General features: G+C 30.5%; 4 protein-coding genes across 11 annotated transcripts; 2 read left to right on the plus strand and 2 right to left on the minus strand.

Moving 5' to 3' along the window:
- The first annotated feature begins 66 nt into the window (after nucleotides 1–66).
- LOC123682867 (tRNA-specific adenosine deaminase 2-like) lies at nucleotides 67–3,174 on the plus strand. Of its 2 annotated transcripts, none has more exons than XM_045621683.1 (2): nucleotides 67–215; nucleotides 1,295–3,174. In XM_045621683.1, the coding sequence occupies exon 2, from the start codon at nucleotides 1,569–1,571 to the stop codon at nucleotides 2,172–2,174; it is 606 nt and encodes a 201-aa protein (XP_045477639.1). In that variant the 5' UTR covers nucleotides 67–215; nucleotides 1,295–1,568; the 3' UTR covers nucleotides 2,175–3,174. The 2 variants fall into 2 exon arrangements, with proteins under 2 accessions (XP_045477639.1, XP_045477631.1); XM_045621675.1 differs by having other exon boundaries at nucleotides 81–869.
- On the minus strand, nucleotides 2,848–4,336 carry LOC123682882 (protein HEXIM1-like). Its single transcript, XM_045621687.1, has one exon. The coding sequence runs from the start codon at nucleotides 4,190–4,192 to the stop codon at nucleotides 3,350–3,352; it is 843 nt and encodes a 280-aa protein (XP_045477643.1). The 5' UTR covers nucleotides 4,193–4,336; the 3' UTR covers nucleotides 2,848–3,349.
- A 3,433-nt stretch (nucleotides 4,337–7,769) lies between these two features.
- LOC123670726 (integrator complex subunit 11) lies at nucleotides 7,770–10,128 on the plus strand. The gene is made up of 2 exons (XM_045604260.1): nucleotides 7,770–9,384; nucleotides 9,541–10,128. The coding sequence occupies exons 1-2, from the start codon at nucleotides 7,850–7,852 to the stop codon at nucleotides 9,791–9,793; spliced, it is 1,788 nt and encodes a 595-aa protein (XP_045460216.1). The 5' UTR covers nucleotides 7,770–7,849; the 3' UTR covers nucleotides 9,794–10,128.
- Nucleotides 10,129–10,212: 84 nt separating this feature from the next.
- LOC123670724 (chromosome-associated kinesin KIF4) lies at nucleotides 10,213–27,631 on the minus strand. Of its 7 annotated transcripts, none has more exons than XM_045604255.1 (17): nucleotides 27,270–27,631; nucleotides 25,996–26,224; nucleotides 25,625–25,888; nucleotides 24,734–24,908; nucleotides 24,381–24,595; nucleotides 24,031–24,240; nucleotides 23,320–23,901; nucleotides 23,022–23,256; nucleotides 20,953–21,220; nucleotides 20,281–20,497; nucleotides 18,725–19,018; nucleotides 18,422–18,633; nucleotides 18,213–18,366; nucleotides 12,450–12,616; nucleotides 11,956–11,993; nucleotides 10,861–10,930; nucleotides 10,213–10,800 (listed from the first exon to the last, which is right to left on the minus strand). In XM_045604255.1, the coding sequence occupies exons 2-16, from the start codon at nucleotides 26,222–26,224 to the stop codon at nucleotides 10,882–10,884; spliced, it is 3,309 nt and encodes a 1,102-aa protein (XP_045460211.1). In that variant the 5' UTR covers nucleotides 27,270–27,631; the 3' UTR covers nucleotides 10,213–10,800; nucleotides 10,861–10,881. The 7 variants fall into 7 exon arrangements, 6 of the variants coding, with proteins under 6 accessions (XP_045460211.1, XP_045460210.1, XP_045460213.1 ...); XM_045604254.1 differs by having other exon boundaries at nucleotides 12,438–12,616; XM_045604257.1 differs by lacking the exon at nucleotides 10,861–10,930.
- Between the last annotated feature and the right edge of the window lie 123 nt (nucleotides 27,632–27,754).

Consider the following 27,754-nt stretch of genomic DNA (forward strand, 5'->3'; position numbering starts at 1 on the left):
TGTATTCTATGTTCTAAGGATCACAGAACATCTAATCATTGATTATTATTATTGGATAATGGATTTTCTGTGGTTCAAATTTCCAACCTCTATTTTATGTTTGAAGTTTCAAGGTTGAACTAATAAAAATATTGCAAATATGAATTATTCTGTGCAGTTAAATCCTTATCTAATCTTTGTGAAATTCGATAGATAGATTGTAATAATTAAATATAGTAAGTAAAGTACCGAAAAATTAATTTAAAGAATCCACCATGTTGAGAAAAAAACTGAAACTTTCCAAAGTTGAGGAACAAAACGAGTATGAAGTTTCAAATAATAATACAGTGTGTAATGAACTCAGTCATCAATCCATTTATTTTGGTGCTTCACCTTCAATTGACAATTTGATTTCCACAAAAATGATAAACATTCAGCGTAATTTGAATGAAATATTAGATAAGATAGATTTCGTTAAACATCCTATATGCTATGTCTATAATCCTACTGTGTATGCCAATGAACCCTATGAAAAATATATGAAACTATATTGCAACAATGAAAAAAAAATTTTATTTATTGGTATCAATCCTGGTCCTTGGGGTATGTGCCAGACTGGTGTTCCATTTGGTGAGGTGAATATGGTAAAGAATTGGTTAGATATTGATGGAAATGTTGATGTGCCTAATAAAATGTGTAATGAGAGAAGAATTCAAGGGTTCAACTGTACTAGAAAAGAAGTTAGTGGTGATAGATTCTGGAATTTTTTCAAGGATTTATGTGGTACTCCAAAACGTTTTTTCAGAAATTGTTTCCTTTATAATTATTGCCCATTGGCATTTATGAAAGAAAAAGGAGCAAATATTACACCTGCTGATAAGAGCATGGAGGTACTGACATTCATATTTCATATATTTATTTTGTATGAAAAGAAATAAGTATTTCACAGAAATAAGTATTTCACAACTATTTGATAAATCTCAACAATAATGGCCAAAGTATTTGTAGCGGAAAATTCAGAACTCAATTTTACGATAAGGTCTTGAAATATATATTTTATATATATATATATAAAAAAAAATTTGAATGGCATGCAGGAGGATAATGAGAAAAATTTTGAATTATCGCTTAAACTTAAAACAAAATACACAATTTTACATTGATAGTAAAAATTATTATGAAAACTAAGATATTTTTCAAAATTTTACTTAAATAGATAATGAGATATTTATTCCAAATTAAATTAGGCATTTTACATACAACAGTTATCAATATTATATATATATATTTCAATATACATATTACGTTTTTACAGAACACTCTTAAAAGTTCTCTACAAGAAGCTTGTGATGCAGCATTCAATGAAGTTATACTGACCTTAAAGCCAGACATTATAATTGGAATCGGCAGATATGCAGAGAAAAGAGCTCTTGACATTGTTAAACATTTATCACAAGATATAAAAGTTTTGTATCTGCTACATCCAAGTCCTCGCACACCTGGAAATAATAACTGGGCAGAAGAAGCTAGTAGTTTCATTAAGAAAAATAATCTAACTGAATTTTTCAATTAATTGGAGTTAGAAAACAATGGAACCATTATCTAAGAAAGCTAAATTAAATGAAATTGACGAAATTATACCAAAATCATATGAAACTAATCAAATATGTGATACTCTTGATGATATCGAAAAGGAATATATGGAGAGAGCTTTCCTTTATGCGAAAGAAGCTCTGCAGGTACAGGAAGTTCCAGTTGGATGCATTTTTGTTTATCAAAATGAGATTATAGCAGTTGGACGCAACACAGTTAATGAAACTAGGAATGCAACCCGGCATGCTGAAATGAATTGTATAGATGATGTTTTTGTCTATTCTCAAAGTAAAAAGATCAACCCCTTGGAAGTATTTGAGAAACTCAATGTGTATGTAACAGTAGAACCATGCATAATGTGTGCTGCTGCGTTATATAATTTAAAAGTAAAGTCAGTGATATTTGGTTGTAAAAATGACAGATTCGGTGGTGAAACAGTTTTCAATGTGGCAAAGATAGTAAAACCAGTAACAGAAAGAAAAGGTGGGTATAGAGCAGATGATGCCATGAATTTGTTAAAAACATTTTATCAAGGTGTGAATCCTAATGCCCCACCTTCAAAAGTTAAAGTTAGGGGGAAAAAATTATTACAAAATAATTAATACTTATCATTCCATATCTTCCAGTTGTTTTGTTGAGGTTCTTAAAAATGTTATTATATCATAGTATTAAATAGAAATAACTTACTTAATTTATCCATAAATCAAAATGAAAAAAAAAATTTTTTTTGTGGCTGAAAGTACTGCATACAAATTTATTTTTTCCACTCTTCAAATAATTTAAAGAAGTTCTAAACTAGAGATATCTTTTACAACATGATAGAGGTCAATAATCATTAGCTTCACTATTTCTGAATCACAAATTTCACATTCACATTTTTGTATTAAGTAATACCTTTTTTTATAAAAAAAAGGAATGAAAACTTTTTTATAATTTTCCAAAAATTTAAAAATTTTGAGTACCTAATTTCGCCAAAGAAAAGTTGTATATAATAATATAATATTCAAATACGTTATATGGAAATAAATTTCAGTTATTTTTAAAAAGAGTGAAAGTAATATTTATTTAAATTGCAACATTATTTTCTTAACATTAAATGTATAAACTATTATATTGGATATCTACATTTTTATTAAAGAATTGTACTTGCAAAAACAGTCTATGATAATTTAAATAAGAAAAAAGTAAAAAATCTAACACCTAAAATATCAGCATATAATTTATTATGAAATCAATTTTTAAATGACTAGTTACGAATATTTTTTTTACTTCACATAATTGAAAAGGTTATCTTTGTCAATTATATTTAATATCAAAATAAGAAATATGTTCATTCAAACCCTCAAAGAGGATATAGATTTATCTGAAAAAACTAAATTCAGACCAAACTTCAAGCATAAAATGCATCTTGATCACAGTATATTAATGAATTTCTTACTCTGTTATCACTGAAGTATTTCAAAAGAGTTAATTTTTAAAGTGATTTATTTTTTCAGATACTGAATTATCCAAAAATACATAAACATTCTGATTTTTATCAACAATTCATATTCATTTCCGAAAATATATTTTATTAAAATAAAAACAACAAATTTCAATGGGTATCATATTTTCTTAAAACTATTAACACATAATATTTTCTTTGAAAATATAAAAGAATGTAACTGGAAAAAAATACATATTATATTTACAAAAATTACAACTTCACATCTGAAGAATAAAACAAGAAGTGAATAGACCAATTTAAAAAATTCAACAATTGTTCCAAGAAACTTGCTTAAGAACTAAGATTGACACATTTACGATTATCAATACTCTCTATATTATTCGAGGAATTATTTATTATTTCCGCTTCGTTCATATCACATGAGCTCACGGAGCTTGAACTTGAAGAACTAGAATCTGATTCAGAATCAGAGGAACTATCACTACTACTACAGTTAGACTTATTGGAAAGTTTTGAGAGTAACTCTTGATTTTGTTGCTTTAGAGTTTCATTTTCTGATTGCAACTGTTGAATTTCCATCTGCAAATCAATTTTGGTGCGATCATAATCACCCTCTGTGCGTTTTCTGAGAATATTGGATAATAATTCCACTTTTTTCTCCAAAGTAACATATTCTTGAATTAAATCAGCTTTTGACATATTATTCAGATGCTCTGCATGTACAGTTTCATATTGGTTGTCAAAATCTTTGATTAAAAATTGTTCCTCATCATCTGGTGAAGAATAAAAGTCACCATCAGAATCTACACTGAAACTTGAATCTCTATTTCTGTTGAAAATCGAACTAGAAGCTTTAGTTTTATTCAAAAGCCTCTCATCTAAATTGTCAAAGTCGCAGTGATCTTCTAATAAAAATTGGTTACTATTATGAGGAGCTTCAGGCTTTACAACATTCGGTATTCTGCTCTTCATATAGGGCTGCTTACGTTTGGATTTCCCGCGTCTCGTCTTCCTCTTCTTCTGTGGAATGTGATCATCGGCAACCTTCGGGTTGTGGTCGGATTTAACGGATGCACTCGTTTCTTCCTTTTCAACTACGTCATCTTTGGGACGATCTGCAACTGACTGCATTTCTTGATTTATGACGTCTAAATTAATAATCATTTCACCCATTTTGTGTGATTATCTATTTTAAGTGATTATATAGCAATATTATACCACAATTGTCTCTTAAACGAATCTAAGTATGATACTAACAGCACTCGATATTGACACGAACTGAACAGTATCGCCATTTCTATTATTCTGAAAGCTTAGTCTGTTGTTTATACGTAAGAGGCGCTGAACTCGTTCCTACGAAAAAAATTAAAATTCTATTGGATAGAAAAAGGAACAAAAGATAAGAAACATGCGCATACGTTCTTGTTCCTTTCTTTTATCTAAGTAGAAAAATCTAAAATAGCCTATGTTCTGATTCTGAATTACAATTTGTAGTGTTATCGTATCGATAGCACTTACATCATTACATCTCATTCATACACACGCTCATTATACGCTTTCAGTTTGTTAACTTAATTCTTAGGGAAACTGGAAATAATAGATTGCTTATCCTGGTTTTTGCAAAATTATTATGTGAAATGATCCTCGTTTTGAATTAAGTGAAACAATATAGTAGCTGAATGTAACAGAATTCATCAAAATTATATTCAGAAAATTGAATTTTTAATATTGATACAGCAAAACATCCAATTCATATTGAATTAATATAACTGACGAAAACAATGTGTGAAGTAATCGATTGAATTCGTGTGCTTAATTTACTTTTGTGAATTTTTTATTTCTACCGATCTTATAATAAAGAATATGGAGAATGGAGAGTTGAACACTAGCAGATGCTAGGGGAGGTCCTGATCTAACAACAGTGACGGCTCGTGCCCTCTAAATGTGGGTCGGCCACAATCTAACGAAGAACAAATAGCCCAAATAGGATCTATTTCTCTGGTAGAGCTGAGTAGACAGTTTCTTAAAGATATTGTAAGAAGCTTCCACTACAAAAGTACAATAAAATTTTGGTATTTACCCAAGCAAGCTGTGATGTTAACTGATTTTTCTAAACAAAATATGCACTGAATGTTGACACTTTCTCCACCTTTGCAAAAAAGGCTCAAATGTTTAAAACCAATGAAAATAACACAAAAATCTAGACCAATCGCATAAGGACAAATTATTGGAAAAGCCAAAAAATTTTTGCGTTTCCTTTATCCTATATTCCTATCATGAACCCATTGCGTAATTGTATGCAATAACCTGCCGACAAATGTTGTCGATACCTTTAAGTTAATCCTATAGAGTAATAAACATGTATAAGCCGGAAAGCCCAAAATTTCGAAAGCGCCCGTGGTCTGTAACTTTCCGGTAATGAAGGCCCAAGACCCTTTTGAATCTTATCTTTATGTATCTAAACCGAGCAAGATGTGCTCATCTAATCTCTTGTCTATGCATCTAATTATAAAAAATATTTAATTTTTCGGTAAAAGATTCAATTTCGACATAATATCTATGAAATTGAAAAAACGGTATACATTTATCCCCTTTCGGTACATCGGGAGATCAGTTTCCAAATCGGTATAAATACCGGTAAATCGGTGATTTCGGCAACACTGACGCGCACTTGCTTCTATTCAATTTCAAATACAAACAACTGCGAAGCCATGTGCATGCAATTATCCCCCTACTGAGGTACGGCTGGCCGATCTTACCGCAAGTTGCGAATTACAGAACTTTTGAAATCAGGATGTTTTCAAAGTTAGGAATATATTAATTATATTTTCATGATCAGAAAATCAATACCTAACTACTATCGAACGGCATAAATAAGTTCTTTTCTGATTAAGACGTAATATCCCATAATTAACCATTCATTTGAATATATTAATTATATTTTCATGATCTGAAAATCAATAGCTACTATCGAACGAATGTCTCATAATTAACCATTCATTTAATTATCAAATATTTGAAATAAACTGTGAAAAGTTGCTGCTTGACGCTCTGCAATAGGATAACCGGCCAGCCGACCCTGTGTATTGGGAAGCGACCTTACATCGAGTTGTTGTGCCGTTCTACTGAGTGGTCGTATTCTGGGCGTATGTCGTAGTATCTTTTCCTTTACGTAGCGCTCTCGGTAGCGCTGGTTCCGCCATCGGCTCTCGGCCGACCTAACATGATGAGATGCTTTCAGTGATATTCCAGGAGTTGCAATTGTATAATTGTAACATTTGTGTTACATTTCAGACCTAATGTTACGGTGTTACGTACAATTCTGGAATAACTTGTTTGGGGTGATGTTGCGAAAAGTAACCATTTACGATTGTGGTTTGTTACAATTTATGAAAGGGAATAACAACGCTGGATGCTTTGGAAATCGAATATTAGGTGGGTCCGAAAGAAAATATTGGCCGGTATAAGTTATATTTTCCTGTTCTGAGTGGAAATATTCATTACCGAGGGAATTTGGATATCGAAATCGATAACTCCGATTGAGTTTGAATGAATTGAATATCTAGAATTATTTTCTATTTCCCGATAATTTTTGGGTCGGCCCGGCCGACCCTGCCGACCCCGACGAGCCGTCACTGTCTAACAATCAGTGAAATAGAGAGGGCAGGGGTCAGAAGGAAATGAAACGATGATTAACATATGTTGTTCGTTGGTAATATTCAATTCTCAATGTCAGCCAGCCTCATAAAAATTAGTTTTTCGATTTGGAGTATATTTTTTCAAAAGAGATCATAACTGAAATTTTCAGTGAAAAAAACATTTCACAAAGTTATAAAATCGACATTTTTATGATGTAAAAGATTACTATGAATATAAAAGATCATCTTAATTGAATTTCCAAACAATAAATCTGCAAATGATCTGATATTAATAATTATATGTATTTATGTTTACAAAAAAAAATTATCGTCAATAATACTTCCCTTTGGTAGGAATGTCGGTTTTGAGATGCAGGAGATATATGTATATAAATATATTCGTTCAACTTGCATCAACGCAACTTTAACCCTCGATATATTTTAGGGGTGAGGGGTCGGTGTAACCGGATCGCAAAAAAGAATAGCCATTGTAATTCAACGAATGGATTTTCTTTTAATGTTACCAGTTATTCAACAAATGAAAATATTTTTCGTGGAGCTGAACAGATTCCATATACAGATGTAAAATATATTTGTCTATTTCTGAACGACACTTGGTGGTAATTGCTATCCCGCTATATTCTTCATTAAGTTTTTCTTTTTGCCAAAAATTACGAACTGACTCTAATTCAGTGTCAATTGATCAATAAATGCAATAAATTAGCTATAGTAGTAGTTGGCCTTGATGAAATGTTAATGGATTGATACAATACAAAAATTGTTCAACTGCGATTAGAAATCCACGAAAATTTCTTTCTTCTAAATATCAAGCGGGTCTAGCTAACTACGATTCTTTTTTTTCAAATTACATCTAAAACTTTGCATAACATTGATCATATAATTTAAAAGCTGGATCTAAACAAAGCAAACCAACCATGTTTTTTTTTTTTCAAATAATACATGAATATAGAAAATTGCATTTGAAAGGGCTTTAAGTCTTCTTGAAACAGTAATTATTTTCAAATCATAGGAGTTTTCTTTTCATTTAAATTCTTTTGTAAGATATACTTTGTAAGAGTAAAATATATGATTCATAATTCTGTGCGTAAAACTTTTTTCTGTGTTTTGGAATTTAACCTTATAAATTCAAAAAATAACAAACACTAAGCAATCGAGTTATTTCTGATGCAAAATGCCGGATATTAAATTAACTCCGTTAGGTGCCGGTCAAGATGTTGGTAGAAGCTGTATACTCTTATCTATGGGAGGTAAAAATATCATGTTGGATTGCGGTATGCACATGGGATATAACGACGAAAGAAGATTTCCCGATTTTACTTATGTCAATCCCGAAGGACCTCTTACTCCATTCATAGACTGTGTTATAATTTCCCATTTTCATTTAGATCATTGTGGAGCACTTCCCTATATGTCAGAAATGGTAGGCTATAATGGCCCTATTTACATGACACATCCCACAAAAGCTATTGCTCCTATATTACTAGAAGATATGAGAAAAGTTTCAGTTGAACGAAAAGGAGAGCAAAATTTCTTCACTTCTCAAATGATAAAAGACTGTATGAAAAAAGTTGTGGCTGTGACATTACATCAATCTGTAATGGTAGATAATGATATTGAAATTAAAGCCTATTACGCTGGACACGTCTTAGGTGCTGCTATGTTTTGGGTGAGGGTAGGATCTCAATCTATAGTATATACTGGAGATTATAATATGACACCTGATAGACACTTAGGAGCTGCTTGGATTGATAAATGTAAACCAGATGTTTTGATTTCCGAAGCTACTTATGCTACAACAATAAGAGATTCTAAACGATGTCGAGAGAGAGATTTCTTGAAAAAAGTTCATGAATGTATAGATAAAGGAGGAAAGGTTTTGATTCCTGTATTTGCTTTAGGGAGAGCACAAGAGCTTTGTATATTACTAGAGACTTATTGGGAAAGAATGAATTTAAAAGCACCTGTTTATTTTGCTTTAGGTTTAACTGAAAAGGCTAATAATTATTACAAGATGTTTATTACTTGGACTAATCAGAAAATTAGAAAAACCTTTGTTCAAAGAAATATGTTTGATTTTAAACATATTAAACCATTTGACAGACAATATATGGATAATCCTGGACCTATGGTGGTTTTTGCCACTCCAGGTATGTTGCATGCAGGTCTGAGTCTACAAATTTTCAAGAAATGGGCTCCAAATGAAAATAATATGGTGATAATGCCAGGTTTTTGTGTACAGGGAACAGTTGGACATAAAATATTGAATGGTGCTAAAAAAATTGAATTTGAAAATCGACAAATTGTGGAGGTGAAAATGTCTGTAGAATACATGAGTTTTTCAGCACATGCTGATGCAAAAGGTATAATGCAGTTGATTCAATATTGTGAACCTAAAAATGTTATGTTAGTGCATGGAGAAGCTGAGAAAATTGCCTTCTTGAAGGATAAAATAGAGCAAGAATTTAGTATAAAGTGTTTTGATCCTGCCAATGGTGAAACAGCTATTATTCAGACCCCTGTTAAAATGCCTGTGAATGTTAGTTTACAACTACTGAAAAATGAAGCTAAAGCTTTTAATGCTCTACCTCCAGATCCAAAAAGAAGACGTACTTTACATGGGGTATTGATGATAAAAGATAGTAATATAAGTTTTGTAGATGTAGATGAAGCATGTAAAGAAGCTGGTATTAATAGACATATAATAAGGTAAATCATATTTTTCGACTATTTTATTTTGCTGATCAAGTTATCTTATTTCAATATATTATTTTGAACCTTGAACTGTGGAAATCATTTTGGGATAAAAATTTTAACTACCTGAAAATGTTAAACATATATATTTCAGTTACATTTTTTTTTTAGATTTACCTCAACAGTTTACATCAATGATTCTGGACCAGCAATATCAACGGCTCATAAACTTTATGATATTATGAAAGAGAAATTGTCCCAGTGGACAGTAACTTTTGTTGATGGAGAAATATCAGTAGAATCAGTTATGATTACTGTGGAAGGGGAAGAAAGTGATCATAAAGGTGTTAGAGTAACATGGACAAATCAAGATGAAGATATAGGGAGCTTTGTATTGAATTTGATCAATAACATAGGACAGTAATGATAAGTTCAATAAAGAAATATTTTTACAAATTGAGCAAATGTTTTTTATCTGCTTTACTAGAAGATTTATTCAAAAGGTCTCATCCATTCTTAAGAATATAGGTGCACAAACGAGCATATTGAATCGAAACTTTTTCAAGTTTGGATGTAGACTAAGTCAGTGTTTTAAGAATTACCACAGCAAGCTTAGTCTAAGATAACTTGGGAAAAGCAATATTCAAAGTTCGTACATTATTGATTTGTTTAACTCTCTTTGTATCCATAACAATTGAACTCAATATGTATGGTTCAGTGAAAGAAACTGCACAATAAAAATAATTGAGTAATCTACTATCTTGTGTTTTACAGTACTTAGATTTTGATTGTTTGTTTAATAATGGTAAATGATCTTCTTACTGAGAAAAAAACAACCTTTCATTTCAAGTTCAAGTTCCTTTTATTTCTACATTCACATTTATATACATTTATTTCACTCGAATTTTACTTTTAAGGCAAAACATTACCTCTGTAATTTATCTAAAATATATTTGATGAAACTATTATTTTAATAACAGACAATAAAACCTGAATATTGATAATATCCTTGAAGATAATAGTTTGCAACAAATTAATTCATAAAATTCAATGCACTTAGTATTAAAATAGTAAATAAATTATATTTTTCAAAAGAGGATAGAAAGATTTGTTAAGACAATTTTGCCATTATTATTTTTTAATTGTCCAAAATACTTTCAAACAAATTCTAGACTTCAATAAACAACAAGAAAAATATCACTTATAAATCACAAAAAAATTAAAAATAGATCTAGTCTAAATTTGTTTGATTTTGTAAATTATAACATAAATAATGAGAATTTATTGACAGCAAAACATCTTCAATAAATTTCAGGAGCATTTTCAACTTCTCTTCCTAAAGAGTAAGGTATGCCCACCTATCATCTAGAATTTTCGGTAGGTGCGATATCACAGTTTGATACACTATGGTCTTCTATTCACTCTTTAATTCTGCAAAAGAAAAAAAAAACTTTAAATTTTATGCTTGAATTAAAATTTTAGCAATCTAACCTGAAGGAACTGGTAAAGGAATCAGGGTGTGACAGGATTGAAAACTCTTCTAATAGCAATACGTGCTTTTCTATAAAATTATAAGAGTTATAGGAATAATTCAAAGAACAAAGGATATTCATTCCATCTACTTCTACTTTTACACTATGAATCAATTCATATTCAAATATGAAAAACATTGAATATCATGCATTTCAATTAGCTTGATAGAAAGATAAAATTTAATAGTTATATTATTACTATACAATGTATATACACGGTTTCATTATAAGCTGAACAAACATATAGTCACGTAGATAAGAATCATTTTTGCCTAATGACATAAACGAGAGATACAGGGTGCTCAACGTCATTTCTGTTCAATATTCTATTGAGTGTGGTGAGTTACATAACCAGCATTATGGGTATGGTCCGTATATCACCTTGGGTACTATGGATAGAAAATGTATGGTCCATATATGTCAAATTCTTCAAAAACCGGTGACTATTTCCTCAAACTTCAGTGAGTTATCTGTCACCAGAGCAACCGTACTTTTATTCTGGCTAGGTTCGGTAACCACGCCCACTCCGGTTGACATTTTAGTTTTCAGATTATTGTTTATGGATATTCTCCATGACGACTAACTCTCAAAAACTTTATTATTTTGATTATGAAACAAATTCCCTTCAGAGCCATTAAGAACTATTAGTTATTCACAAATTAAAAGAGATCAACCATCTATAACCTCCAAAATTATGTTAATGAAAAATTAAGTTGACCAATGACAAGTGTCAAGCGATCCGTAATTAAGAAGCAGGTGATTACCTGCTTCTTGCAGGTTTGCAACATTGAAAGCCACTAGTAACCGCTCTAAAATTCTCGGCGATATACGGATCATCATTTTTATATACACATATATAACCTTTGAAGTCACGATTTCTGGTCACATCAGAGTATTTTTGAATGTTCAATACAAACAAGATAAAGATTTCTGACTAAACAGGCCTTGAATATATGTTTGTCCAGTTCATGATGAACCACCTTGTAGAATCAGTAAAGATACTCTTTTAACTACAGATAATATTTGTAATGACACTACAAAATATGAACCCTACCTTGGTTTTTTGAAAGTCCTTTTATCCAAGTTTTGAAGCTGAAGAAATAGAAACAAAAATTAAAATATATGCAATCAGTAGACATCAAATTAATGTCAATAAGATTAATAACTTAGTTATTATCTCTGTTTTTTAAATGTGGTCCTTAATAAACCATATTACCTAGTACAAAAACATGAACTAAAAAAAAAAAAAATTTTTATTTCAGTATCACTCCATTTGAATTACTAGAACGCTATTAGAATAGATGGATAGTGATACTTAAGCAAGTTCAATTCCTGACAGTTGATGAATTAATATATGATAGTTAAATTCTGGATTTTCATCTGGATTTAGCATTTTTAATTCAATATATTTGTTTTAGAATCAGTAAATTGAAAAATAAAAATATGATCTTGCGTTTATCTTGATGTAATTCACCCAAATATGTATTGCTTAGAGGAGAGATTTCACACAAGAATGATTGTTATTCATTATCATACATTTTCACTCACTGGTTTGTCTTCTGTTCTGTTTGTACACGCCCAAACATTACATTTGCAGCCATTCTTGCAACCTAGGCCAGTTTTCCGACAGCCACATCTGTTTGTCTGGCAGTTAGTGGTACAGGCACAGCCTCCATCAGACGATCTTTTGCCTGCTTTATCAGTTGATTTATTATCTGCAACAAAAAAATTACATTTATTTCATCATTCATGAAATGCATATAATTCTTATAAGCCATTGACTTAGAGATACATATTAACATTTGTTAAACCAATTTTACTCCGCTGACAAAAAAAAACACTACAAATTTTACCCAATGGTTCATTATTTCCAGCTATCTCAATGAATTTTCCAAATCCGTAGTTTTTATAATAAAAAGTAGCTCAAAATGAAAAAGATATTTAACCCCTTCAGAATTGAACTTGTGGCCGCTTGGGTATTGGGCAAGCACTTAAACTACCTGGTCACATCTGGAGTGTGTTGACTAATCAAAACTTTGTAAAAAATATTGCACAATTATGCCAATACACATTTGTGTATTCAACTCCTTTGGATATGAGTTTTTCGTCTTTGTTTGCCTTCAAAATGTATGGATCATATTCTAGAGAAAATGATCCATTATGGTAATAAAATTGTTCCTAGCTAGAGCTAGGAAAGAGTTTTTTTACCGAATAGCTCTTAAAGTTATGGACAAACGGTGTTTTTTTTATTCGATTGAATTTTCATTCCAAAATTTTGAACGATAAAAATTTTAGGAATAGAGGAGTGTGAAATATTTTTTTTTTTGGACTATCCCAGAGGTTTATTATTGAAAATAAAAATCCATTACATGGATATTCTAGAGTTGTCAATGCTTTCTTCAATTCCATGATAATACTGGAATAATCAACAATGTTGTTCTTTCATGAAGACATTTTCAAATTTAACTTGAATCGCACAAAACGTACAGAATAGAAAAAAAATTAATCATTATTTTACCATAATAAAAAACACTGTTAACAATTTCCATATTACCTGCTTAAATATCATTTAAGAGTGAATGTATCACAACTCTGTAGTACCTAACAGAATTTTTTAGCCAACAGCATCTTTGTTTGAAGATCTGCTTTTTCGTCTATAGAGACGTACTTGTTTAAATGCCCGTTTCTTTCTTTGATCTGAAAAGCTCATTTGATATATATGACACTCAAAAAAAAAAAAAAATTCATGAAAATGAATTCCAAAAATTTTATACTCAAATCAGAAAAATTAAAAAAAAAAAACTATAAATGTTCATGAATAGAATGAGTAATTCTTCAAAATAGAAAATATTTGTATGTATATACAGGCTGGCCAACAGAAAATTTTAGAAACGGCACCAACATTTCAGAAAAACGCTCAGATCAGATCAGATTTTATCGAAGGGGGACACTTTTTTGATATTATTTTCCAATAAGAGGTTTCATTTTGATATTAAAATATTTATAGAGAAATAAATGAATGTTTATTTCACCATTTTTGATAATGGTGAAGTTTTTACTTCATACTGTCATACTCATAGTTGCCTTGATGGCTTGATCTCATAAATGATCAATGAATGAATGTAGTATGAAAAATCTCATTTATCCACTTGTGTTTATTTATGTTTTTTTAGAATATTAAAGAAAAAGTTCAACTTGTGAAAAGGTTACGCTATTCATGAATCAAACCGAGGTGGAACTAGTGGGGAAGCATAAAAAATATCTTGATGATACCGGAATCCACTTCATTATGATTTATTAAATGAATAAATATGTTGAAAAATGCGTCCATAAAAGTCCTTCATGTGATATCAATAAAAGCACTTATCGTTCCTAATATCAATAGAATAGGTGAAGGTATCAGTCACAAGGAACTATTTATGTATAATTTATTCAGCAGCAACGTTTCGGGAAATTTATTCCCTTCCTCAGGCTAAAAACAATTTTAATATCATCGTTACGATAGTCAACTTCGTGTTCAAAAATAGTTATTTTCAGTATAATCGAAAATTTTATGCACAGGTCAGAGGCTCGGCTATGGGAAACCCGGCTTCACCGATTTTAGCTGAATTAATTATGAACAGTCTCATCAAGTTTGTTCTGTTGTCATTGGACTTTTTTATACCTTTTATTTTTGTCTATGTTGATGACATAATCATGGCGGTCCCTCGTGATAAAATAGAAATTGTTTTGAGAATTTTTAACAGCTTTCATTGTGACCTACAATTCACACATGAAATTGAAGATAATGGTAGAATTCCGTTTTTGGATGTCTGGATCATAAGAGAGGGCGGACACTTGAAGACCGATTTATACTCTAAGCCTATTGCTTCTCACAGAACATTACATTTTAGTTCGTTACATACCACATCCCAAAAAATAGCAATAATCAAATCCATAAGACATAAGATCCTCGGTATGTCTCACGAGTCATTCCATACAAAAAATTTTATAGAGCAAGCAACTTTACTCATTCAGAATGGGTACCCGAGAAGCCTTGTTAGTAGAATTTTTCACACTTCTACTCCTATGGTGACTCCTAGTTGTCCACCTGACTCGGATGGTGCTGATAAAAAGTACAATAAACTTATTTATATACCGGGATTAAGCCAGAGGTTGATAAAGGTTATGAGGAATTCGTCATCAATTATCGTCTCATATTATAATAAGACCGTCGGAAAACTATTTTCCCAACTTAAGGACAGGGATCCGGATTACAGGCAATCGGGTTTGGTTTACAGAGTCAATTGTAAAGATTGTACAGGTACATATATCGGACAAACTAGACAGTATTTTGGTACCAGGATTAAACAACATCAATCAGATTGCATGAAACAATCCAACACAACTGCGCTTGCACAGCATGCCATGTCTGAGGGACATCAGTTTGATTTTGATGACGCAAAAATTCTGACCAGGGAGAACAATTGGTTCAAACGTAATTTCAAAGAGATGCTCTTCATCAAGAGACACCCGAATTCAATCAATGCGCGGTCTGATATAGGTTCACTGAACATCGTATATTCGAACCTGATTAAAGAAATAAAATTATAATCTTCATGACATATCACTTTCCATCTGGTGCAGTTCTGTGTTACATTCGAATGGATGAACCTGCGACCGATACGTCAGAGAGTTTGTTTGGATCCCCGAGATGAAAGAAAATTGTTATTTTTATTTTCTCCACGAATTTGAATTTCTTCAAATGATTCACATCGTAATTTCTTATTCACAAGGTGAGCTGGTGTAATTTTCATTTGCGTTTTTTATGTTCCAGTTTCGAGTGTTGATTGTTTGTTTTTTCAATTGTAATACACAGTGAACCTGTGTGTTTGTTCTATATTGTTTTGCTGAGAGTATATTTTTAGTTAGTTCATGTTCAAGATCTCATGCTACCCATTACTAATTTAGGTAAAATTGTTTTTAGCCTGAGGAAGGGAATAAATTTCCCGAAACGTTGCTGCTGAATAAATTATATATAAATAGTTCCTTGTGACTGATACCTTCACCTGTCCTTCATGTGTTTTGAGTAAAACTATAGGTATGTCAAAGTTTGCATTAACTTTGCGTTGTGCGTTGTTGAAATGTGTTTCATTCCATTTTTAATAATGAGGTTATTTTTACTTGGCAAATGTCAAAAGATGACAGCTGCCTAGATGGAGGGTTATTCAAAATGAAACCTCTTATTGGAAAACCCTTCATATACAATTCACAAGTCTGAGCGTTCTCAAGAAATATTGATGCAATGACTAAAAAGGGCCGTTTTACAGTTGAATATCCCTTATTTAATCTAATATTATTTGCTCAACAGCAATAATGAGAGAATTAGTGAAATAACAGAAAAATTACGGTAAAAAAATGAACTATCCATAACTAGTATGGTCCATCTATCGCCGAGAAGTTTGAAGCGATTTTGGGGACTACTTGTCATTGGTAGAAAAACAGTTAAGAATTAATGTTTATAAATCATAAAAACCAAAAGCAGTTCATCCCTTATCGCATCATATAAGTAAAATAATTCTCAGCATAAAAAAATTCAATGAATTTGTTTCTAGTATTTTTTCTTCATTACTAGCTCTTCTATTTTATAGTTTAATTCTGTTCAAAACATTTCTTATTATCAATAAGACAATTAAAAGATTATAATGAACAATAATCCGATGTGATAAATAGTAACTTCCTCTCTCCCTCTTACTCGCTATCTCCATATGATTTATATATTTCACCAATTTTTCTCATTATTTCCTTACTTTTGCATATTTAATTCTCTGAGATAAACTTTTTTTGAAGGGGACAATATTCTGAAAATATCCTCTATTTTGAAGAATATTACTAAACTTCTTTGAAACAAAATATAGTTAGCAGATATCAGTCGATATTATACATATACGATTCATTTCCTGAAAGAAAAAAGTGAAGACAAAATAATTAATCAATAAACAACAGCGCCAACACTTTTGATTAGTCATGGTTAAATAAAATCAATATTCTTAGTATTGATGACATTGTAAATTATTATAATAAATTCCAGTCTCTCTCTTTTATCTTGGCAAAAAGTAAGAGGATGAATACATTTTATATTTTTGTAGCCAATTAATGATTAAATTTATTTTCAACTTTGGAAACATGTGCTGCATGTTGTTTTTACAAGAAACCCGAACACGAAATTAAATTGTAATATCTGCTGATATTTGCAAACTATACAGCGTGAATCTTTGACTTGTACGAATATTTGAATCTAGAGTGAGTGGATCTAGAAATCAATGCATTTTTTCTAAATTTAGATTTGATTAAGATGATTAAGCTGATTCAGAAAGAGCATTTGAACAAATTCACGTCTGATACCTTTTTTGTTACATCCAGAAGAAATATTTTCTTCAGCTATGTTTTGGATTACATGAACATTTACGACAATTATAGTATAATTTTTTTGTGGAAGACCACTTTGCCAAAATATTGAATTGAAGAAATCATTCCTCTTGGGTGTAATACTTTCAATGTGACCTGTATAATATATGGCCATAAAAATATAAATTTTCAAAAACACCATATTTTTTAAAAATAGGCTGTTTTTAGATATGGTCAATGTCAAGATCTTTAAACATTTCGACAATCACCTAGTAAAATTCATATTTTTGACAATAATAATAAAAATAATGAATCATATTTATTTCCAATTCTTCGAAAATTTACTGTTGTCAAATCCTTTGTAAACTTGAATTTATTTATTTTATTCAATTAAGTAAGATACATTTGCTTTCATTCTATTTTGTAATGATGTGTTTATTGAATTTTTGGAATTCATTTCAAACATTACCAGTACTGTGTTAGTATTTGTTCTTAGCGAAATCCACATTATTGGTGTTTTTGTTATAATTCAAAAGGAGTTCATTATTACAGAAAAAACCGATTTATCTTTTACATATACAAATGCCTAATAGAGCTTTACAGAAGCACTGTTCGAATCAACATTATGAAAGACCTAAAATATCAGTGTAAAGTAACCAAATTGAGAGCTCTAGCTTTCAATATTTATCCTTGTAGAAGTGGATTGTCAAAACTATTTGAAACAATGAATACATTTTTTGTTTTAGTCAATAACGACAAAAAAATCTTCATCTCATTTCATGATCGCAATAAATTGTTCACCAAAATTCAATTGAAAAGAGTGTTTTTTATTTTTATGAGAAAATTTTAACGACTCGAATCTTTATGCGATTGAATAGTATGTACAAGTCAAGGCTCACTCTGAATTATTTCTGTTTCACTTACCTTCAAACGAAAGCTTTGTTTTTATTGTATGTCTCATCTTTTGGACAACTAAATTCTTTCTATCTTCCATAACCTTCCTTCCTATTGGAGTATTAACCCAGTCTGGATCTTTCAATACGTTATCTTCTTCCACCATAGGAGTATCCAAATTTTCCTGAAGAAAAATTTAGGCATAATTCAATTAGAAAATGAAATATCAAATGAATTACTTTTCCATCAACAATGAATGTTCCGTCCAATAATTTGACTTTTTTTGGAGGTGTTTCATCCTTTGTAATAATTATTGTAGGTTCTAAAGATTCTTTTATTTCTTGCTTCTGCTCCAATAATTTAGTTAATTCTTCGATCTTTTTTTCTTTAAGCTCGAGTTGTTCAGTCTGTATTTTCATCAGTTTAACGCCATCGGATTCAGAATTGAATGCTGAAAGGAATTAATGATAATGATTAATGACATCTGTACTGATTTAAGGTCAGAAAATAAAGATAATTATTATTATTTTCAGTTTACTCACTTTTCAATTCTATTCCCCTAAGCTGTCTTAAAAGAATCGCTATTTTTTCCTGATATTCTTGTTCTAAATTATCAAGGGCGATAGAATATTCTTTTTCATGTTGCTTCAGTTTCTCATCGTACGCTTTTTTCTCTGGATGATTTTCACTAGGAGTATTTTCTAATTCAATCGATTTCATTGTCAAACTGCATTCTTTCTTTTTCAGTTCGATTGCTAAATCAATAAGTACTCGCATACCTTGTTTTGCCTCAGCCATAGTTTGAACGTTATCTAAATTGATTTTAGCTTTTACATCTGAAACAGGATCATTTTTAATATCACATTACTCTGATTCCGAACTGGTCCAGACCACTGTACAGTGCATCCCATTTTGGGTGAGACTGCCATGTTTCTCGCTTGTTATTTAAGATAGAGCCTTGCGGTTTTTCTGTCCTACTTTATCGTGAAACTCAAGTTGGTCTAATCAGATTTTGCATAACTGTTTCCGTTCAAAAGATACAGGGCGATTTTGGAAATTGATACTTTTCGGACCCCTCCTTTATCTCCGAAGTTATTAGGAATAATGCTGAGGTAAAAACTACGTCTGATTCAGAATTCTGCGTAGAATCCAGTGGAGTACTCAATTTTTTTTTTCGGGGTATGGTTTTGAAGATTCAATACAAACCTATATTTTTTTTAATGGAACACCCTATATATTATTACTTCGTTGAATTCGTTATTTTTTTTCCTTCAAAATGATGTATGATACCATGTAGGTAGGATGTTCAGAAATGTTAAAAAAAACACTAAAACATCAAATAATGATGATTTTTTGTAAATGGGCCATGAATTTTCTATGTTTCGATAAGAGAATTATTACTTTCGATTTTTAAAAGTAGTAGGTCATTGATGATACAAACATCCTTGTTGTTATTATGGCTACTATGCATGTGGGAGCATTGTTTTATCAAGTAGGCATTGGAGGGAAAAAACAATCTGATCTAGCTGTCATCGCTATAAATTATTGTTATTAGTATTGATTCTTTTTTTTTATGGGAAATCCATTGTCCATTAACAAAAAACCATCATTATTTGATGTTTTAGTGTTTTTTTGACATTTTTGAACATCCTTCTTACATAGTATCATACATCATTTTGAAGGGAAAAAAATAACGAATTCAACGAAGTAATGATATACATGGTGTTCCATTAAAAAAAATATAAGTTTGTGTTGAATCTTCAAAACCATACCCCGAAAAAAAAAATTGAGTACGCCACTGGATTATACGCAGAATTCTGATTCAGACGTAGTTTTTACCTCAGCATTATTTCTAATAACTTCGGAGATAAAGAAGGGGTCCGAAAAGTATCAATTTCCAAAACCACCCTGTATCTCTTGAACGGAAACAGTTATGCAAAATCTGATTAGACCAACTTGAGTTTCACGAAAAAGTAGGACAGGAACGTGAAAACCGCAAGGCTCTATCTTATATAACAAGCGAGAAACCTGGCTGTCTCACCCAAAATGGGATGCACTGTACAAATAGATTTAATATAAACAAATAAATTTTACAAACCATCATCTGACTCTAGAAGTTTCTGTTGCATATCTTGGATTTGTACAGAACGTAAATCAATATCATATTCTAAATTCTTAATTTCATTGAGATCTGGATTGCTTGATGCCTGTAACGTATCTAACTGTTTTTGCAGCAAAGCTCTATCTTCCAAAAGTCCAGCCAACGTAACTTCAAGCTCAGTGAATCCTAAAGCTACCTCAACTTCATGTTTCAGCTGAAAGAATATTATATTCGAACTTAATGGAAACATAATAACTCTGCAAATTTTATGTTTTTATAATAAAAAAATACTCTTCAAATAGGTGTGGCACTATGTTCCCTCGTCTATCTCTCTTGAAAAAATCAGCACTCCACGGTAAGTTACATTTTAACAGTAGAAATGTAATCTGAAGGGTGTTGGCAAAACAATTGTTGTGAACATAAAAATATTTGTGAAAATTACTGTGTTTTATTTAATTTGATAATGAATTTCAAAGGTATAGTCCGTAAATCGCCGAGAATTTCAGAGTGGTTACTATTGTTACAAATGCTTTTCAATATACGGACCACTTTACACTTTGTATATACGGACCACTTGACACTAGTCATTGTCAACAAAATTTTGGAGGTTATAAATGGTTAATCTCTTTCAACAAATTAATATACAATTATTTCATTATTATTACTCACCCAATTGCTGAACCTCTCAAGTCCAGAAGATTTGTGCTCTTGAGCTATTTTTCTTGTAGTCAAAGCATCTTTCAGTCTTTTATTTGCAGCAACAGCTTCTTCAACTTTCCTCTTAAGCACGTTCTGTTGTTTTAAGTGCATAGCCTGCATCTTTTGAATTTGATTCTTTTTTTTAACATCTTCTTGCCTAAGCTTTGCCAACTCTCTTTCCCTCTTCAATTTCCATGTCCTGAATTTTTCAGATTCTTCTTTCATACTTTTCACTAATCTGCAAGATCCCCATTATAAATAACTTCATATGTACTAAATATAAGGTATAAAAAGCTAGACAAAAAATATAAAAATTTAAAAAACCCTTGCTCCATTGTCATATTATCTAGCTAATCAAAGCCTAAACATTACACTTGAAATGATTGTAGAAGGCATATTTTAATAGGGATTTCTCAAAAGAATGATCTATTATAGACTATCGTTAAAACATCACATTTCAACCTTTCATTTGTAAACTATTTTTATTAATCACCTAAAAAGGATAAAATAGTCCAGTCAATTTAGTAGTTCACCTTAGAATTTGAGTTACCCAGCTTTAAACTCATATAAACTTCTAAAAGCTGTCTCAAAACCTACATGTTAGGCTGTCCGCGATTTTGAAAATCTTAAGTCAAAGGTTACAAAAATTGATTTTTTGAACATGTTTTGCAAATACAAAAAATAAATGCTTTGGTAGAAAAATTATTAAATATAAAATAATAGATGATAAAAAATAAATATTATCAATAATTTTGTATTCATCAAATAATAAACGAACTTTAAAGGGCGTGTTTTTGACCGGTTGACCTTAAATGATGCTCTCTGCCCCCTATCTTGAAAACGATTCAATATAGAAAAACATCTGAAACAAAAGTTGTAGGGAAATGAATCCTCTTCAATATTGATAATGAACACAAATAGCAAAATTCCCATAGGAAACAAGATATTTGCAAAAAAAATTGTGACCTTTGTCCCTTCCATATGTAGGTTTTGAGACAACTTTTAAGATGTGAAAATATAAGTTTATAAATGGGTATCTCAGATTCCGAGGTTCCTACCAAATTTTGATTAAAATGTCTGGATTATTAATAAATGTGGGGATATAAAATTTAAAGCATTTTGTTTTCATTGCAAAATATGGCAACATCGATTGCAGATTATATACAGGGTGTTTCCTAAACATGCGGCAAAAATTCAGGGGGTTGTTCCTTGGACTATTCTAAGAATATTTTGTCCTTTGATGATTTTTGAAAAACCTCTTTGTTTCGAAGATACAGGGCGAACAACATTTTTCATATTTTTAAAATTAATAATAGTTTAAATAAAAATGCGTACCGCACTATGTTTACTAAGTAGGTACAATTTATTTTTAAATTTGTTTAACAACATTCCAATTACTAAAAACGGCCAGTTTTTTGACTAAAAATTGCTAATACATCACAAAACGAATTCAAATGAAAACCGTGTTTAATCTGTATTCCTTTACCATCTGCACTTATCAATTTTTAGTCAAAAAACTGGCCGTTTTTAGTAATTGGAATGTTGTTAAACAAATTTAAAAATAAATTGTACCTACTTAGTAAACACAGTGCGGTACGCATTTTTATTTAAACTATTATTGATTTTAAAAATATGAAAAATGTTGTTCGCCCTGTATCTTCGAAACAAAAAGGTTTTTCAAAAATCATCCAAGGACAAAACATGCTTAAAATAGTCCAAGGAACAACCCCCTGAATTTTTGCCGCATGTTTAGGAAACACCCTGTAGATTTAAAAGGATATTAAATATTGTTACATTGATTTTATCAGATAACAGTAGGGGGGCACTGACTAGTGAATAGAAAAAGAAGAACAGACTTCATATCTGTCATATTTTGCATTGGAATGGTCATTGATGATTTTATCACTTTGAGCACGTGGAATGAAGCAATTGAAACTTTTTCCAAAACTGAATTCAAAATGTTGCCGCAGGTAATTCGAAAATTCGTGAATGAAACCCATAATAATAAAGATAAAAATTTTTTTCAATGATTTACTCACTTCACTCTATTCTGTTTCATTTGCAATATTTCTTGATTGAGTTGCTTTATTTTATGTTCATCTTTTTCTTTCAATCGTATAAGTTTATTCTGTTCATTCAGTTTTCTCATTAAATCATGAATTTGGCCTTCTAGTTCCTTTACTCTTTTACGGCGTTCTTCAGCAATTTTGCTCGGCACGTTATGCTGTGCATTCTTGAGTTGTTGCATCAATTCATTTTTTTCTCTCTCTAGTGCTGTTGGGATAAAGAAATTAACATTATTTGATAGAAATTACTTCCAAAGAATGTTTCACTCACCTTCAATTTTCAGTTCATTCTCTCGAATATTCTTATAGTCTACCATGTTCTCTGCATTCTTTTCCATTTCCTTTGCTAATATTTCTTTCATAGCAAGTTTTTTCAACAATTCTTTCAATTCGTTATTCAGTTCAATTTGTCTTGAGGCATAATGTTCTTGTATATCGTTTATTTCTTTAGCTTGAGATTCATTGCATTGATTATTAGATTCCAAAAGGGAGAATAATTCTGCTTCTTGAACATTCATATCTACTTCAGCTTTTTTGGTTTCGGCATTCAACTCTTCAAATTGCTCTTTCATTTCTTCTAATTTGGTTTGGCAATCTTTGAGTTCGTCAGTATTACCATTTTCAATGGCAAGAGTTATGTTATTCAATGTAACATCATAATTTTCTTTGAGGTCCAGAATTTTTTTGCTCAGAATTTCATTGCATTGTTGAAGATGTAATAGTTTTTCAAATAAACCAGCTTTATCATTAAGGGCAGACGATAATTTTTGAGTGAGATCTCTATTTTTCGCTTTGATATCAGCTATCTCTTGTTCCAGATGCATTATATTCCCTAATGAAACTTGAGGAATACCTGTAAAAAAAATTAAAAAATATCAACAAAAATTAAATGCCAAGAAAAAAAAAGGTTACACTCAGTTTCACACTACATTTACTTCAGGTTAATTGAAGACAATAATAAACTAAAGAGATATTTACATACCTTGTTCTAATATTTGCAGTTGTAGCATCTTTACTGTTTTCTTCAGCTCATTTATTTGGGCTGTCTGAGGATCTTGGTTGATAATTGGTTTGTTCTTTATTTTCCTGGCCCGATCTGCATATCTTAGGGTTGATAATGTTTCATCTATGTTATAGTCAGCAGGGCTGACACACGCTACCATCAGAGTTATGCTGTTACCCCCAAGTGAATCTACGATTTAAAAAAATTCAGTTAAGTAAATTTTTTTGATTATCAATTATACATATATTTCATTAAGAATTAATTGTAGAATTTGAGTTTCTTCTTATTCTTTTATTTTTCATGAATAAATTATGTAGAAAAAATCTTGCCTTTCAATAATCTGGTAAGATTACTGTCACGATACGGTATGAACCTATTTTCTTGTTTCTCCTCTCCTAGAAGAGATATAACATTTCCTAATACTAAGAGTCCCTTATTGATATTAACACCTTCTTTGAAAGTTGTTCCTACAGCTCCAGTTTTCTTAGGCCTTTCTGATCCAGCCAGATCGACAAGATGGAATTTCGCTGTTTTATTTTCCTCACTGAAAAAATTAGAACCTTTGAGTAATAGTGTTCCCAACATAGAATATTACAATACCTATTAATATATTAAATAATCCTGAAGAGTTTTATCATGTAAGTAGTTATATCGTATAAACAAATATGCAAAAATCACTCACCTATGATGTTTATCTTGCATAGCAATAGTTAATGTAAAAATGGCATGACTTCTAGAACTCTGAGCATTCATGTTTGTACATGCAGTAGCCCTGCCACTAGACCCTCTTATTAAACAATTGAAAATATCATTAGTATTCTCAACAGGAATTTCGGTCAAACCGGGAATGTGAATACCTTAAATAAAAGATATCTTCTGAGTAAAAGATAGAGAAGAAAAAATCTAAATTCAGTATGAACGCAACATAAATACAGAAACTCAAATGTGAATTGAACCTTAAAAATTTGAGAAATTCAATAAATAAAAAGTTCAGAAGACACATTCACCACCATAAATATCTTTTCATTTTTGCCATTAAGAATACATTCATTATCTGATATTATCTATAAAAAAACAAATCTCATCGAAATTTTTCACTTCTTTCATGTCAAAATTTGGTATTCTATAGCCTTTACCATGGAAGCTTCAAAATAGAAATTTCCCTTTCTATTTGATGCTCTAAATAACGCCAGCAACGTCGCAGGAATCATTGTAAACTAACTTGAAGAATTGCTTTTGCCGTATAACTATACCCATTCAAGACTGAAATCTATCTTAAGTTCGTCAATTATGTATATTTAAAGCAGATAGTAAATTCAGATTCCTTTTGGTTCAGTTTTCAAAATGCCCAACCTGTCAAATGTCAAAATGTTTTTAAAAACAAACGATGATATAAAAAACATACAATATATATCGGAATGGGATTTCGACAAGATCCATATATTTGAAACGCATTTCTATTGCAGATTTTGATAGTAGAGATTGACTCGAGTTGTGGAATACAAATTTGGCGCAATCTGATACGACTTACAATCAATGCGGAGCTCATTTAGAATACTGTCGAATATCTTACCTTTTTGAGGGTCTTCCCTTATTTCTAATATACACTGCTCTCTAGGTTTTTCTGACAGCAAGTCATAAAGAATTTCTTGATACAATTCCATAAAAGAGACAGTTATAGTAAAATCAAATGTAAAATTATCTTTAACAATTTCAAAAATTTGCTTTACACTCCTGGGAATTACACCCATATCTTCATTTCCTGAATATGTTGTTCCCATTGAATGAGTTTTACCAGATCCCGTTTGTCCATAAGCAAGGATAGTCAAGTTGTATCCTGAAAATATCATTTGAGCCCAAGTTTAAAAGATATCATGAAGCAGGTCGATACAATTTTTTTTAAGCATTCATTATTCATGGACGATTCAACGTTATTGAACTTACCTTTGAATAAATTTGGAATTATGTCTTTTACACAAGAATTATATAAGTCCACTTGAGATGAATCCGTGTCCAAAACATAATTGAAAGTGAAAGCTTTCTCAGTATCTTTGACACGAATCTGTGATGCATCTTTATAAACTTCCAAAATATTTTTACATCCCTTTTCTATTTCACTTTTCACTAAAGGTCTCAATCTGACTGCTACTTTAACTGACGAATTATCCCCCATCTGAAAATGAATTGAGAATTAAACAAAAACATCAATATAAATATAGAGAACAGGACAGTTCTTATTTCGGCACTTTACATCATAAAATCAATAAGTTATTGAATTATTGAAATCTATATACATATATTCACTTCATTCTGTTGAATTAAATAAATACATATATTTATTTAATTTTGTTTAATAGAATGAATATATGTATATAGATTTCAATGAGGGTATTATGTTCAATATTTGCAATTCATATACACTGAAAGGTAATATGGGATTGTGATTTTTGATATTTGCTATTATTGTTTGTTTATTTACCGAAAATAAACTCTATTATTATTATTATTATTATTGGATTATTTCATGTTCCAAACTTTTATTATTCCAATACTAGTGTTGACAAATTTCTATAGTTACTTTTATATTTTATGGAATTTAGAAATATAAATTATATTTCTAAATTCCATATTTATTTAGAATTTAGAAATATAAATTATATTTCTAAATTCCATAATATATAAAAGTAAATATACCATTAAATGTTTTTTGACATATTTCTCAATTTGAGATATAGATTTATTGTTTACACTGAAGAATCGACTTTTGACTTCTCAGGTAAAGATATCTTATTCATGATGTATGTATATTCAACCAATTAGACATTGTATTAAATTTGACTGATTTAAAAAATGCTTAAATTTCTCATTCTAATACAAACAAAAGTGCATGAGTTTAAGGATTTTTCAAAATAAATGTTAATACGCTTCCATTGGAAATCTCGTTATAACATTTCTACAAAGTTTTTACTGGATTACTTAAAATTTTGAGCATCAAAATTGTCCGAATTGACCACCGCGCGATGGTTCTTGGTGAGAGTCCATGGTGGTCATAGTTGTGTTAAACCGTAACTTTCAACTTGAGGATAGTTTAATTTATAGAATTACATTATTAATTTCATATCATAACTTATAATGATGAAAATATTCTCCAGAACAATATGAAAACCGGTACGCTTCTTATTCTAACATGTAAAGAATACATATGCAAAGGTACTCACCGTTTTTGCCAATAAAACTTGTAGAAATAGAAAAAGAACTAAAATTTAAAATAAGTTCAATAGAATAAAATGATGAATTAAAGGTAGATAAAATAAATTCATCAATTATTTGACACTTATTCATAAAACATAGACCGAGTTTCAACATATACGATACTTTGGTAAAAGATTAATTCGAGATATACGTTAACACTGGCATCACACAACTGTCTCTAGCACAGTTAATTCAAATATGACAGATGACTTTTTATTGGCGAGAACCAATGAGTGGGTAGATTTGGGCGGTAAAGGAAAATTTAGTTTGTTTTAAATTTATTCACTTCATTTTATACTGAAATGTTATAAAAAATCACTTTCTTTTGATTAACCGCTGTCAATAGAAACATTTGTATTAGAATTCAGGCAAATACTAAAGTATTAATAATCCACATATCTTCTTAAAAATTTGCAAACAAGATAGAGGTTGCAACCACAGAAAATAAAAA

Source organism: Harmonia axyridis, chromosome 1, assembly GCF_914767665.1.
Source record: "Harmonia axyridis chromosome 1, icHarAxyr1.1, whole genome shotgun sequence".
Lineage (NCBI taxonomy): Eukaryota > Metazoa > Arthropoda > Insecta > Coleoptera > Coccinellidae > Harmonia > Harmonia axyridis.